General features: G+C 40.3%; 2 protein-coding genes across 4 annotated transcripts; one reads left to right on the top strand and one right to left on the bottom strand.

Annotated features, from left to right (window-relative positions):
* Positions 1-801: 801 nt before the first annotated feature.
* LOC145481648 (protein DGCR6-like) lies at positions 802-4,012 on the bottom strand. 2 transcript variants are annotated; one of them, XM_081460168.1, is made up of 5 exons: positions 3,749-4,003; positions 3,404-3,564; positions 2,498-2,604; positions 1,289-1,387; positions 802-1,132 (listed from the first exon to the last, which is right to left on the bottom strand). In XM_081460168.1, the coding sequence occupies exons 1-5, from the start codon at positions 3,958-3,960 to the stop codon at positions 1,028-1,030; spliced, it is 684 nt and encodes a 227-aa protein (XP_081316294.1). In that variant the 5' UTR covers positions 3,961-4,003; the 3' UTR covers positions 802-1,027. The 2 variants fall into 2 exon arrangements, with proteins under 2 accessions (XP_081316294.1, XP_081316293.1); XM_081460167.1 differs by having other exon boundaries at positions 1,041-1,387; positions 3,749-4,012.
* Positions 3,997-15,869, top strand: LOC145481647 (PAX3- and PAX7-binding protein 1-like). 2 transcript variants are annotated; one of them, XM_081460166.1, is made up of 11 exons: positions 3,997-5,398; positions 7,072-7,198; positions 7,355-7,555; positions 9,539-9,738; positions 10,391-10,541; positions 11,301-11,419; positions 12,047-12,123; positions 12,460-12,526; positions 12,901-13,047; positions 13,811-13,962; positions 14,741-15,869. In XM_081460166.1, the coding sequence occupies exons 1-11, from the start codon at positions 4,088-4,090 to the stop codon at positions 14,847-14,849; spliced, it is 2,661 nt and encodes an 886-aa protein (XP_081316292.1). In that variant the 5' UTR covers positions 3,997-4,087; the 3' UTR covers positions 14,850-15,869. The 2 variants fall into 2 exon arrangements, with proteins under 2 accessions (XP_081316292.1, XP_081316291.1); XM_081460165.1 differs by lacking the exons at positions 13,811-13,962; positions 14,741-15,869 and having other exon boundaries at positions 12,901-13,770.
* Positions 15,870-16,078: the final 209 nt, after the last annotated feature.

A 16,078-nucleotide genomic window follows, 5' to 3' on the forward strand; every position in this document is an offset into this window, starting at 1 on the left:
TCCTTGAAAGTTTCTGGAAAATCTTAAAAAAAGGTGAACCATTCAACTGAAAATTTCATAAATTCTGGGCGGCAAATCAAAGGAAACAATAATTCCCAGTCACAGATTCCTGAAAATTTGGGTATACCTCACAAGGTTGTTCTCTTTTCTGGGAATTCTGGAAAATGCTGTTCCATTTGCCACTACAAATTTCTGGAAACTCAAATCAGAACTTTTCGTTGACGGGAAGGTGCACACTTCTTTATATTGTTGCATGTCTTGGAGAGCATCCCTTGGCAAGTTTATCACAATTCAGGAATTTGGTTGTCTGGAAAGCATGTTGGCACTTTGACACCTTGTTTGAGATGGAACTGTCGGCTTGTCGTGTTGCCTTTTCTGATACTCCCAACCAGGGCTTTCTACAAAAGTGTTGGGGTGATAGTTGATCCTGTTAGAAACTTAACACCACTAAGGGTGGATCTAAATTTAATGCTGACATGCTAGAATTATTACAGTACCTTTGGGGTTTACAGCTGGAAAAAAAAGGGAACTTATTTTGGAAGTGTACACTGACAAGGAAAATGCATTTTAGTCACTACAAGGAAATTCAAGTACCTTTTACATGGAAAGGGTTCCTTTCAAACTTTCAAAAATCATTCCTGTTGCTTGAACTGGTCATCTTTTTAATGGAAGCCCATGGGCTTCCTCTAGTCATGTTCTTGACCTTGTTACAAAGATCATTTAATTTTCTGCGTCCTATTTACTATACAACAATCAGTCCTTGTCACTGACAATAAAGTGAAACACCCATTTGAGGTCTGTAAAGTCACTGCAGTACAACAACCCCTCGCAATTATGCAAGGTTACTCTGTTCAATCCAAGATAGATAACTGTTTAGCACCATTTCATATACACGTCCTGTTTTATTACTGTATTGTTACTGATTTCATCATTGCAATTTGGAAGCTGTATTGTGCTGGATAGGCTGTGGTGATCCAAGTGTAAGGGTTGTGTGAACACAAAATTTCAACTTCAAGTCCATACAGTGCTAACTAGGTGTGTGGTCCAGTCGCTGTATGAAATCCAGAATGTACATTTGAAGTCGAATGTCATCAGGGTTGTTTGTGATGGAAAACAAGGGAACACCAGCTCTCTGTGAAGAATTACAAACAAAAATAACATGTTGCCATTCAACCTATAAACTCATTACCAACAGCGGAACCTCCCATAAGAGGACAACGAGAAATCTGGAACCAGAAAAAGAGTAAACAGCTGGCCAAAACAAAACAACTGCAGGGACTATTCTTACTTGGAGCGTTGCCTGTTGATCACTAACAAGCTGGTCCAGTTCCAAGACTACCTTCTGATCAACTTGAGTCACTTCTGCTTCTAACTTCTCTTCTAGAGCCTTATTTGCAAGAATTTTACAATAAAGTAGTATTAATCATTTAGTTTGTAATGAAACCTGTTCAGATCAAAAATTACTATCATTCTGTGATAAGGTACATTGTACCATTGGTAAAGTCTGCATTCCAGCCAAGTGGCCCATCAGGCTCGTGGTTATCTGTGATTTGCAGAAGGGACCGTCAACATATTCACTTGGCCCCTATGAACTAAGTGGCATAGCCCAGCCCCCTGTACACACTGCATACCTACAAGGCTGATCCAGTAAGATAGGCCTGCAATGTGTGCTAAAAGTTACAACAACATAGCCCTCCGCACACACTGCATGCCTACACTGCTAATCCAGTGCTATAGGCCTACAATGTGTGCTAAAAGCTACAACTACATAGCCCTCTGTACACATTGCATGCCTACATGGCTAATCCAGCACTATAGGTCTACAATGTGTGCAAAACGCTACAACTACATAGCCCTCTGTACACACTGTATGCCTACATTGCTAATCCAGTACTATAAGCCTGCAATGATTGCAAAGAGCTATAACTACATAGCCCTCTGTATACAATGCATGCCCACACTGCTAATCCAGTACTATAGGCCTGCAGTGTGTGCAAAGCGTTACAACTACACAGCCCTCTGTACACACTGCATGCCTACAATGCTAATCCAGTAACAAAGGCCTGCAATGTGTGCAAAGAGCTACAACCACATAGCCCTCTGTACACACTGCATGCCTACAATGCTAATCCAGCACCATAGGTCTGCAATGTGTGCAAAGTGCCACAACTACATAGCCTTCTGAACATACTGCATTTAATTTCTACAATGTTAATCAAGTATCAGAGGCCTGCCATATGTGCACAAGACTACACAGCCTCATCTTCATCAAAGCATCATCATCATGTCCTTTTCCCTATGAGGGGAAAAGGACATTGCATTCTCGCTTTCCAAGCTTCTTGGTTCTTAGCACATGCAAGCTAGGTTATTCTAGAATTGCTTTAGATTAAGGGACAACTTCTTCACATGATACTGATATTACATTTTATCATAAACTTAAAACATTATAATTATACGCCATGAGCAAGAAAGGAAATTACATGATTGAGCAGTTTACCTTCTTTTCCTGAGCATTTGTAGCCTCCACAAGAGGGAGATTATGAGGTCTTTGTTCACATTTTTGAAGGGCATCTTTCTGTTTCTTTGCCATCTGCATCCTTTGAGCTATAAAAAACTGTGATTACTGCCACTTGTACAAAGATCATTGAGCAAACTATGTAGCAATGCAATAGTTATTTTGCACCATATAGTGCTACTGGTAAGGAGATCTGAGTTAGCCTCTGAATTGATTAAACATAATTATGATCAATCAGTCTTAAAATAAAGTGCTTCCATTTTCACCATTAGGAATTGAAAGGCAAAGAAATATGACACACCTCCTTTCAACTCAATGAAATTTTACTCAGGATTTAATAGACAAAGTATAAAATGTTTTTTTTTGCAGGCCATGAAACCAAGTAAGAGATCATTATAATGTTACAATTCCACAAGGGTACAGATGGGCTACATACACTGTAATGCAAAAAATAAAACTAACTTATAAAATAATGTCAAATTACAATCTTTTCCCCAGAGCCCACATATTTCTGGTCAGTGGTTACTGAATGCCTGATACTCTGAAAATCTGAAATATAATGGTTCCAGCTTGATTATGCACATGTGTTCAAATTCAATAACAGTTTCTAAACATGAGTATAGAGAGTAACTGCTGTGACTGATGCTGGCTCACTTTCCGATTTCTACCCCCTGACTCCAGGATTGAGATTGGTCAAATTATTGCTACTGAGCAATTACATTAGATTGCAATTTAAAATCAAGTCTTTTTTGTTTACTTTGCAGTTCACCCAGAACAGACAAGACTGGCTGTAAAATCCTCTCCTCTCCTCCCTTATCCTCAGTGACTTCCAAAGAAATAATGTTATACACACTAATTTCACCAAGAAATGATACAACAATGAACTACCTTTTTGTGAGTTTACTATTTTCATTCTTTTATTGAGCAAATTTCGTTCAGAAAGTTGTTGGATGTCCTCCAGTCCCTTTACAATCTCAAAGACTGTGCCATCCAGAAGACAAGTAGCAATTCCAGATAGCACATCATAAGTAAATTTCTTTTTGTATGTACTGAAAATAAAAAAAAGAAAACAATTAAGCTAGAATATTTATCCTAAATTAAAGATTATTGATCTCCTTTAAAAGAATAGGGTCAAGAGAGTCAGATCTGAAACATCACGACTAGTTAAATTCACACAGCTTAAAGAAAGATTGATTAATAAAAATTTTGAAAATTTTGAAAGGAAATCATTACCCAGGCAGATCTCGAACCATGGCTTGAAGTTGTGTCAAATAACTGGTTAACCTTTTCTGTTCGGCTTCGATTCGCTGTTGCTCCTTACGATATTCCTCTTCTTTTCGAAGCATTTCATCACGAACCGTAGCTAATAAATTGGGATCTAGGTTTGTTTGATAATTCCATTTTGGCTGCCTTTGCCCTCCTCCTCCGCCGTAAAAGTAAGACATCCTTAGGGAGAAAAGTGAAGAATATTGATCGGCTGAAGGGGCTGAAATCAAGCAGGCGTTGAAAGCAGCGTTCAGGAGAGATCTGGGGAGAGCTTCCCATGACACCTTTCACGCTTGCAAGAAAATCATGGCCACCATGTTCAAGAAGTCTAAACGAAATTTTCGCAAAAAAGTCGTAGACGAAGACGACGACACCGGAAATGATGATGAATCAGAGAACGTTCCTGCGATTCCAAAAAACACAGTTGAAAATTCGAAGCCAAAAGAGAAAAAGAAGTCAAAGATCAAGGTCGATAAAGTTGCGTCTTCCAATTCCCTGTTGAGCTTCGATGATGAAGCGGCAGACGAGGGTGAGGTTTTTAAGGTTCGGAAATCAAAGGAAAGCCGTCGTTTGGCGAAGAAAATCGAGCAAGAACGGAAAAAGAAAGAGAATATCGACGGGGAGGCGGACGCGAATAAAAATGACGGAAGTCTTGATCAGGGTCAAGACGACACCGATGAGAAACTTGCTGCACTGCGGGCAGAACTGAGCCAGATCACACGTGAAGGCGACGATGATGACGCTGATGATGACATTGAGTCTGTAGGGTCAGGTCCTGTAAAAGAACCGGTTACAAATTCAAATATAAGAACTGATTTTAGTATACCAGACGCAGCAACAATCCATGCCGCACGCAAAAGACGTGAAATGGCTAGACAAACTGAGCAAGATTACATTCCTCTAGATGACACAAAGAAATATGAAGGGCAATTTGCTTCAAAAGGTCGGCTGGTGAGAGAAGATGAAAATGATGTAAGTGATGACGAGGGTGAAGAAGGCCCCATCACCTTCTCTGTTGCAAGGAAAACAGGATTTCCAGCTCTGGATCGTAGACGAGAGGTAGAAGCCGCGCTTGCTAATCAACAACTTGATGAAAAATCTGACGATGAAGAGGCTGAAGATGATGAGGAGTTGAAACTTTGGGAAGATGAACAAATTCGCAAAGGAGTGAAAGGGGTTTCTGCACCCCTGGTACAAACAGAATTGCCGCCAACCACTGAGATGACAAATTCATTATATCAGCAACAGTATGCCGAGGATCAACCTTCAGGCTTTCAAATAGCTCAGCAACCTTATACATATGGAGTCGGGTACAGAGATGTACACACAAATGGAAATCAAACTCATGGACTGACCGTGGCCTCTAATTCACTGCAAAGTCATCACGCAGTAACTGTAGACATGATTTGTGACAAGATGAAACAACAGTTAGCAACGCTTCAAGAGGTACATCGCGGACATCAGATGGACAAAGAAAAAGCAACATCTCAGCTGGAAACTGCGCAGGGAAGCATCAAGAAGCTAGAGCGTCAGGGACGAAATGCAGAGCAGAGATTTACTTTTTTTCAAGAGATGAGGGGGTATGTCAGGGACTTGCTAGAATGCCTTAATCACAAGGTGGGTGATACAAGCAGGATCTAAGGGGTGGAGATGTGGGGTGAGGGTTGCTTCAACAAGAGCTTATCTGATATCACTATAATAACTTCTCTTTTTATACATTTTCATTAGTAAGTTCTAGGGTTGTGTGACTTGTTTTGCGCCCAATTTGCTGGTAAGTGATACAATGTTGGAATTTACCATAAAGACCCGCAGATAAGCCACGCCTTTTTTCCAAAAATCGTCACTCAAAATCGGGGGTGCGGCTCATCTGCGGGAACATTTGGAAAAGGTGCCCTAAATCTCCGTGAATTGACACTTTATGGATAAGTATGTCAATAAACATTACATAAAACTACAAAGGAGTACTGGTCATTGCTTTTGCAAGTTTGGTGGCTCCTAAAAGAGCCGTTGTTGATGTAAGTGTAACCTTATTGTAGAGCTTACATTTGTCGCTGCTTAAAACGTTAAACCTTCTTCGTTAGGAGATCCTTCAAGCGATTTATGGTCGCTTTTCTCGAACAGGAAAACATCACGCAGCATGGAATTTCCATTCCCCCGCAAAGCTGTTTGCAGCATCGACGATGGCCAGTAACTTCAACAGATATCGATCTTCCACAAGCGAGAAAATACCACGCTATTTTCGAGTATTCGCATGGTAGATGGCCCACTGTTTCCTCACCGTTTAGCACTTTGATGGCATATTTGTCGAACTGATTATGTAACTCTCTTAGAGCAAGAAATTTGTCTCCGACATTTGGCTCCCAAATCTCTTTGTAGATGTGATAGCCACAAACAGCAGATGTAAACTCGAACGACTCCATCTTGTTTTGCTTGAGAATAAACAAACAAGGCAAACTTATCGTTCTCGCCCAAGTCCCACACGGCTTGGTATAAACCAATTGTGCCAAAATGCAATGTATTTTGTATTTTACAAAAACAGTCTTGTGTCAACTATGTATTAACAAATAAAGACACCGTTACACTGGGCAATGTTTCGTGCAACTTATCTCTCAATTTTGTTTAGCCATTGCGAGACAAGTTACAGAAACGGTGCTTTGTGTAATACCGGCAAAACTCTTAAAAACATTGGGCTGCTTCCGGTGTCCAGTTTTCCATCTTCCAATCTGATCGAAAGCCTGGTTACTAAGCTACGCACATTTGACAAACACTCGAGCAAAAAATCTATGGAAAAACAGTGTTGAATGAAGAAATACCTGTCAACAAATTCCAGAAAAAGATCAATCATATGTCAAAGATGGTGGAAACGATGTTCATTATATTAAAGCGCTAAAATTGTGGGTAAGACTTTGAAGTATTTTTCGTTTCAATGTTAAAAGTGAGTTTACGTTTGATGAACAAGACTCCTAAAGGCTTGACTTTGGATTTCTTTCAAAAAACTTTTTTCCAAAATTTGAGTGCTAAACTCAAGGTGCAGCTTATCTGCGGGTGCGGCTTATCTGCGGGTGTTTACGGTGATTTGGTTGGGCTCAAAACTTAGAATTTTAAATTCTTTTCTCAGAGGTCTAATTTTTTCTACAGTTCTGCTTTACTGAATTTGAATTTGAATGGGTTAACATATCATTGTAGGACATTACTACTTGTTCTTGTCTGTGTTTGATTACCCAGACTACTGGCTTATTGAGACCCTTTGTTTCATGAACAGAGCTTTACATGCATCTCTCTTTCTACAGGTGCCAGAAATTGATGAACTTGAGAGGTCAATGCATGCGTTATTAAAGAATCGAGCCAGCGCTGTGGTACAGAGGAGGCAGATGGATGTTAGTGACCAGGCAGGAGACTTCTTAAATGCACAAGCTGGTAACTGCAATTTTCTTTTCATGCATAAAAAAATGGAATTGGTTAGGTGCTAGCCTATGATAGTGTGTGCAGCCACACAGTGTCCTCAAGAAAAATCAGGGTGACATGCAAATCTGTCTTTATTTGGCTGGTGTGTCTCTGTTTATTTCATAACAGGGAGGCAGGGTCAGAATTCAGCTAAAGCAACAGATCAGGCCAAGCTAAGACGAGCTGCCGAGAGAGAGGGTAGAAGAGCACGGAGGAGAAAACACAGAGAACGGGAGAAGAAAGGTTCACAGCCTGAAACTCACCATGAAGGACAGTCGACTGATGAGGAAGAGACTGAAGTAGATGCCATCAAGTTCAGGGCAGAAACAAGTAAGAGTAGGATTATTTCCATTTCCAAGATCTAATATTTAAATTTTATAACTTGGTACAATGTATACTTATATTCTAGATTTGTTCAAACTCAGAAATAAAGTTCCAGAAGCATCTTTTTTAAAGACTAATGATGGCTTATTAACTATTAAATGAATATTACTATCAACTTATTGATGATTTTGGAATTTAAATTTTTCATGTATGGGGAGCAGGGATGCCGCAGTGGTGAGAGTGCTCGCTTCCCACCAATGTGGCCCTGATTTGATTCCAGCATGGTGCTATATCTGGGTTGAGTTTGTTGTTGGTTCTCGCCTTGCTAGTCAGAGTACTCTGGTTCCCCACCTCCCGCCCCCACAAAAACCAACATCTCCAAATAATTCCAATTCAACCAGGATGGAGGACCTGCACGAAAACTAACTAAGGCTGATGTGGCTTCCTCTCTAAAACTGGAATTTATTTAATATATATTTTCATTACTGTAAGTTAGGATTTCACTGATTCAACAACATCAATGAGCCTGTTAATGTCAGTGTACAGAACTCCTTAATCCACTTCATACTTCATTCACTTGACTATCTACAAGGTACAAATTAAAGTTAATTCATTATATGGCTTTGGCTTGTGGCTGATATAACGCATGCTCTGATTGGCTAAGAGCGAGATCTGAGCGGTCATTATGCAGCCGTAATGCCCACGGGCCGATTACGGATTATGCAAATTAGGAAGAGCCCGGCTTGGAAAATTCAAGCGCGTTGAAACGATGAAAGCCGATTGAAAACAGTAAGAGAAGTAAATTTAATTCTGAATAGCTAAAAGTTTAGGGATTTTTCCTTAATAAAATTTATATAGACGTCGTTTTTGACTTACCGGTAACCGTGGCGAGCACTAGTGAAAAACAAACACAGTTTGCCGAGTGTTGAGTAAAGCTAAAATCGCCAAGTGAAAAACACCATTGGCAGATGTGTCACTGATCCTGAGCAGAAAACCACGAAGAAACTTATAAGTTATCATCTTAGTCGCAACAATTAGCGAAATATTGAACTCCGTTTCAGTTCTCATCAAATAGATTCCCTCGCTTTAACACAAGCAAGTGTACATCAGCTTCCAGGATCATCAGATGTAAACAATCGGGCGGTTTCTGTCGGTAGCAATGTTTCTGATACCTGCAGGAAGTTTTAGACGCTCAGAAGGCTTGAAAAGTTCATTCATAAGTCCCAGAATGAAGAGGGCCAAGATATGTTGTGGAAAGCGAATGCGATGATCGAGTTATTCTGAGCAGTGCATTCTGAAGCATTAGTATATTCTTTCACCGAAAGACCGTTGGTTTGGACCATTTTGAAGCACTTTCTGTCTTTTCTATATGCGTTGACGTTTCGCCAAAAAAGTTGGATAAACTCCCTCATCAATTTGTGGCACCACGATACTAAAATACCTTTTTGAGGGCTGTGACAATCATTTTTCCTGCAAAGAAATACAGTGGTGAAGTTCACTGACTGTGTAGTTTTGCCCTGGGTTTGAGACGATGAATGAATCGGTAAACACGCGCATCGCCGGATGTAAATGGACGACTTGCGCTCAAATAATTTTTTTTCTTTAATTTGTGAGACATATAATAAACAACTTAATAACCTCGACTGTTCGGTCGCTACGCGAAAATCTCAAACCTTGGCCTACCGTATTGACCTTGCTATCACTCGGTCAATACGGCAAGACCTCAGTTTGAGATTTTCCCGTAACGACCTCACTCTCGGTTATTAAGTAGTTAATTTTACACTTTGTAAATGTCTGTAATGGAATGTTCCAAACAAATGCCTGCTCTTAACTGTTGACACTGTTGGTCAGAAATATTTAGTTGCTTTGAGAGGTGATCTGGGGAGAGAGGAGTTAAAATGAGACAAGGAGTTTACTTGTTCCAATATTACCGTGCATATACATAGAATGGGTGATTTGATAAATACCTTATTTTGTTGTTTTTTGCAGAGAGGATTCTATCTGAGGAGAAAGCTTTATTTGAAGATGTAGTGGAGGATTTCAGTTCTATCGACTCAATAAAATCAAGATTTGAGGAATGGAAGAACAAACACGAAGACTGTTATAGGAATGCATACATTTCACTTTGTCTTCCTAAACTGTTTGCTCCATTTATTAGACTACAACTTTTGGACTGGAATCCGTTTGAGGTACAATTGATACCTTTGTTATGAACACGTTGTGCAACTGAACTTGGCAAGGACACGGTGTTGGTGATGAACACCTTGCCGCATGCAAAGTTTGACTGAAGCAGGTTACACCGGACGTGCATTTGATTTGATTTTTACTTGAATGCAGCGCACTGTGACAATGTATGGTGTTCTTTGGCGGCATTAGGCTTTCAGGGGTATGCCACTGCAAGCTGTCGTGAACCTTGGTGAAAATCCAAGAGAAACATTATTTGAATATGTCATCACTGATTGGACAATTCCCCTCAGCTAACACCGAGTCATATTTTTTGTCTGAGGAAAACTGTGACTTTCACATGAAAGTTTTTCAATGCTGTTTGTTTCTTGAATTCTTTTCTTTGAGTGGAAAGTTCCAATTATTTTTAATCTGTAGTTTTGGCTTGCCAGTTTTTAAATAATTGCATAACTGCAGGTATAAAATCAGTTACTTTTTTGTTTTAGTAATGTGAGGGAGGACACGAGTTGTGTTCAACTCCTTTGTACATTTTTCTCAAGTCATAAGGAAATGGATGGCCATTTTCTCAATTCCCTTTTTTTTTGCAAACCAAGGCATACTTAGATTTTGTCAGTGTGTGTCAGGATTGTATTAATTTTTGACTTTGTTTTCTTCCAGGCCAAATGTTTGGAGATTGAGGATTTCCGCTGGTACAAAAGTCTGGTGTTGTTTGGATGTGGGGATGATCCCTATGACATTGATGTTGACGACCCTGATGTTAAACTCATTCCAATAGTGTTGGAGAAGTCACTTATCCCAAAACTAACTGGTATCAAATTTTAGTTTCATTGCTGCCTCCCAATGAGTATTAGGTTAAAGGAGCTCAGTCACAGCATTTTTAGTTATTTTGGCCATGTAAAAAAAATTATCTTTACACTGAAGGAAACCTGAAAATATTAGTTTTCCAAGGTAGAAAAATACCAAAAAGGTAGTGATACACCATAAAGGAACAAGCATGGTGAAGGATGGAGAAGATTAACGTGGATTATTAGACAAACTTGAAAAATTTAGGCTAAACTTTTCAAGGTGCAAAACTGTGGCCTAGCTCCTTTAAGCATACTGTAGCTTCTTGTAGACCTAGATTACAAATGTTGATTTTGCTTTTAAATGATTAGTTTCTAAACAGCCTCTCTAGTTACTTAAGGTACATGTATATGGAAAAAAAAAGTTAGCAATCACCCTTGCTTTGCTCTGCTTGTGAATATCTTTTTCCTTCTACACCCCTTAAGGAAGCTGTCTCATAGGCTACTGAATTGCAAGAGGCCTGATTTGCCATGCAGTACAAAGAGGACTAAGTTAGGGAGTAAATGTTATGTTGCCATTTTAGTAATGAACTTTCCCATCTGCAATACAATGTACTCCAGTGTGGCTGCAAGGCAATTTCAAGCAAAAACTAATTGTCCAAATTTGCCTAGTATGTACGTTAGATTATGTTGTACATAATGGAAATGAGAAAAGTTAATGTGAAAAGGGCTATTTCATAATTACCATTGGTAAATCATGGAGTTGTTTTTTGTATTCCTTATAGGTCTTTTTGAACATGTTTGGGATCCTTTATCACAGAAACAAACAGTGCTGGCTATTAAATTAATTAGAGGGATGGCTGAAGTTTATCCCAACTTTCATGCTCAAGATAAGTCTACACAGGTAAGGTTAGATGTGAGATTATTAGGCAGTTAAATGGCAGCAGTGTGGGATTTTTTTCTTCTTAAGAGAGCATTGCATAATAGGAGGAGATTACACACTGTGGTACAATGTAATCATGCTTTAGCCGCCACGCTTGAAACAATCTTGTTCATCGAGTCAGAGTTTGTTAAGTACTGCACAAGCTTGATAAAGCCAGTGACTCTTGAGAGTTCTGGTACAGGCTCGGTTTTGATTGGTTTTAAAGCAGTGGAAATGAGCGGAAGTAAAACACCAGTGACTGGATTGAGCCACATGTTTCTTAGCTAGGCATGCGCAATACAACTGGATGTTTGATATGTTTAGACTTCCAAACAGAACTTTCCAGGCTCGCATGTTTCCCACCCGTTGGTCAAGGTTCAACAAAGGGTTGCCTTTTAAATGATGACTTGGAAACTCTGAATATTTAATGCGGCTTTCTTCTAGTGACAATATTAACAGGCACATATCTTGTGCAGGCATTGCTACATGTGTATCATTTCTTCAGTACATTTTCCCTATACTAGGGACTTACAATACTGTTTAATCCCCTTGTTCCCATGATATTGCATCATATTTTCTCTCAGTGTCATCTCTTTTGCTTTTGTACAGTCGCTGTTTGCTGCCATAACGACTCGCTTGAGAAGATGTGTAAGCGACGATGTCTATGTCCCTCTTTATCCTAAAAGGTACACTTCGGTCCTTCTTCTTTTTGATTCATATTAAGTACTTGTTTACTTCTAAAAGTTTGGCTGAGACTCCTTTAACACTGTTCAGCGATGTCGTTTTAAAGCTAAGTAGATTATTCCAGATTGATGCATTGGCTGACTGGACATTGTGCTATGAGCAGTCTTGATACACTATATCACACTGTGTTACAAAAGAGTTATTAACCATTACCTATTATTGCACAACATATTAGAACCTGCTTAGAGCGGACACCCTGTATTAAGGGGACACTAGTGAGGGTCTTAAGGGTGTCTGCTCAATACAGGTTTAACTGTATTCGCTTTTATTTTTCACAGTTTACTGGACAACAAATCTTCAGGGGCCTTGGCGTTTTTCCAGAGACAGTTTTGGAGTTGTGTCAAGGTACTCTTCTTTCTTTTCTTTCTGCTGCTTATACAATTTAGTGCTTGCTCTAACAACTGAAATAAACGCTTTCTGAGCAGTATCACGTGTTGATGAACGTCGTTCCGAAAATTCGGAGCATTCTTCCAACTTTTTCAAAATTCTGCATGATGTTCCTGATGTGCTTCACGATAGTGTGACATATTACCTCGGTCTATTTTCCCAGGAAATTCTTGGAATCCCCTGATTGCGGGTAACTTGCTTGTAAATCTCTGGCAGGAAGTTACTGTTCTTCTAAAACAGCAGTCATTGTCACCCACGCTGTGATCCACTGAGATCTCTGCTTATTACACTACATGTACCTTACAAACCTTCATTGTCCGTTGTTCTTGTAGCTCATGGATAACATCCTCAGATGGGAGGGTCTCATTTCGTCCGCCAGGCTGCAGGAAATGGCAGTGGACGGTCTACTGAACAGATATCTGCTCTTAGCTCTTCAACATTCTCATCTTTACTTCGACAGTCTGGAAAAGGCTAAAGCGGTAAGTGCTGTTATCTTATTACATTTAAGACCACGAGTAGTCCCTCTTTTGCTTAGTCCGTCGAGCGTGACCTTAAATAAACTGCGAGGAAAAGATGTCCGCGCGAAATCCTGGGGGCGAGAAGTGTGCCCCCAGTTTTTCGCGACACCATTTTTTCTTGCGGTTTTCTTTCGCGTCTCGCCCGACGGACTGAGCGAAAGAGGGGCTACTCGTAGTCTAATTGCTGTTGACCCGCTCGCTGCTATCGGACACCTCCCACAGGCGGACGATACGAGCAGAAACTTAGCCGTGTTCCCAGCCACATATCTACTTTTAAGTACATTTTCACCTCCCATTTAAGAAACAGGGAAAACATTTTCCCTGTATTATTTTTTGATCGAGCCACAGAAAAAGAGATTGGAAGTTTGGGAAAACGAGCAAAGAGAACATGAGCCGGGTGTGAGTGTTTGAACGACTTTTTCGAGTTCTCGGACACGTTTACATTTACGAATGTTTCTATAACTCCAATTGTATTTCTTTTAGGGAGAAACATAAGAAAACAAATCAAGTCAAAAAAGTTATTTCAATTATCAAAATATAAATTAAATTTGCTCGCATCAGCATTGCCTCGAGTTATAAAAGTACGGCTTTCAGCGTACGCTTTCTTACAAGGTGTCTTCATAAAATGGATACTTCTCAACATACTTTTATTCTGATTCAAAGATTGAGGGACTTTATAGAAAGTAAACTAAACTAAGTGAGGATGCTTCTCCTTCCACTGCAGATCACTGCCACGTTTCCCAAACAGTGGTTTAGCGAGCACCAACAGAAGACTTTGCCTTCGTTAGAAGCGTTGGCGCGTTACCTCGCCACCTTGGCAGCAAGCATGCAACGCTCTTCTGCAGGATGTCCTGAAGCTGAGAAAAAGAAGGCGAGGTAGATAACATATGCACTGAAATTTCTCTATTTCGACTGGATAACAAATACCGGGGGAACTGCAATGGGTTATGGTCATCAGGAAAAAATCAGGGAGGGGGAGGGTAGGCAAGGGGGAAAACCTCTCTCCCATCCCCTGCGTCCATTCTCGCTCTCGCTCTCGGTCTCCCTTTTCCCCGTATTACACCTACTGTGCAGATTAGAACTAAGGCCTCGTCCACTCTACACTGGAGAAATTTGAAACCGCAGCTTTATTTCTACGGTTTGGCCTACCGTCCACACTAATCCGGCACGAAAACGGAGCTTTTCGAAAACACTCTTCAAACCGGAGGAATTTGAAAACGCCGGCTTTGGGTTTTTACTTACGTCCACACTAAAAGTTTTACTGTGGACGGAAAACATTTTGAAAACAGAGGTTTTTGAAAACAATAATGTGACGATAATCAATTGGTTTCTCCTAGGTTTCCTCAAACACAAATCCAAAATAAGCGCTGATTGATGCGTTTTTGAATTCCTCTAGTGCAGTGTGGACGGAAAAAATTTGATGCATTTTCAGAGTAAAATCGTGGTTTTCAAATTTCTCCAGCGTGGTGTGGACTGGGCCTAAATCACACATTTGAACTGAAATTGTATTTAACTACTTATCTTATGATTACTCTTAGATGTAGCCACGTCTGGCTTTCTGGACCTTCTCTTAGTGTTCGTTAAAACTATTTGGTGTGAAAAGAGCCAGTGGGTGTTCATTGTGTTTATTGATTTGATTTTATCACCTTTGTAGGAACGGCATCAAGAAAGTTATCCAACTTCTCCTTCAACTGAGATCCGTGGACAAGGCGAAGCTGGTGGCTACAGAACACAGTCTGGATGAGCTCGTGAAAGAAGTATGACATAGGCTCGAATCCTTTTATGTTCAACAGTGGAGTTCTCCAAACCTTGAACTACTTGGAGGAGCGTTGTGTCGAGCCTTCGACTTAGTTGGTCAGCGAAGTTACTGGGCGGCTTTGCGTGCTGGGGGAATTGAAGGAAAAGGATTGAAATTTCTCTTTCTTCACTTGTAACAGCCATTTTATCGTTGCTATAAATCACCTAAAAATGACCACGTAATCATGCTGTAAGTGTGACGAGACGCCAGCCTCAGGAGCAGACGTTTACGTGACCAGCATTTTTCGAGTGCGCCCCGAGTCACGCAATCTTTAGAAGCATTGCGTACGTGACTTTTGTGACTACACACAGTTTAACATCGAAAGGAGTGTTTTAAAGATTTTTCTTGTAGTGGAACCCCCTTTGCATGACAGTTCATTCTCTTGACATCAAAAGAGCAAAAAGGTTTTGTGGATACTGGAAAGACAAAGTGTATTTTGGTTGTCAATATTTTCTGAAGGCTTGATTTCCGCAATCTCTCGTCCGTATTACAGGCGTTACTTGGTTCGTGGCGTAACGCTCTTTGAATCCACGAGGAGCGTTGTGTGACAACTGAAGTAACGGTTGCGAGACTGCGGACAATCGTTAGTCTGCGAGCAAACTCTTTGAGAGCTCCCTAGAGAGCTTGTCTGCAGGCTATAAGACGTGGACGGATCTCAAGTTTGTTTTTGCTCGATAATTAAGATAAATTAACAAAGAACTGCTCCAAGTCTGTCTCTTGCAGGCTTCGAATCCTAGGAGTTAATTAATTATTCACTGCTTTCCTCGGGAGCTAGGCTCAGAGGCTTCATTTATCACCCGGTTTAGTAACTTGCTTGGTCGCAGCGGCCTTTACATTGCAAGATTATTCAAGCGTTCATTCATCTCTCAATTTCTGATTTTTTGACTCTAAAGTCAGGAAGAAAAGCAAAAGTTGTAAATAAAGCAGATTGTATAGTGATGTGTCATATTATGAGCGCTCGAGGCTTTCCCCAACGTGGATCCGCTCTCCCTTTTCCTCCCCCCCCCCCCCCCCATCAAAAAACAAAAAACAGAAAAAAACACCCTAACCCTCTCTTTTGTCAGGCCTCAAGGATTGGTAAGAGGTGCCCAACACTTGAAGGGTGTTAAGAGAATAATTGACCCATTGGTGTGTTGCTTGTTCTGTTACTTGGGTTGAAGCACTGCTTTGTTGCTTGCGATCTTGACGAACTGA

This window comes from Orbicella franksi, chromosome 3 (genome assembly GCF_964199315.1).
Source record: "Orbicella franksi chromosome 3, jaOrbFran1.1, whole genome shotgun sequence".
NCBI classification, from domain to species: domain Eukaryota; kingdom Metazoa; phylum Cnidaria; class Anthozoa; order Scleractinia; family Merulinidae; genus Orbicella; species Orbicella franksi.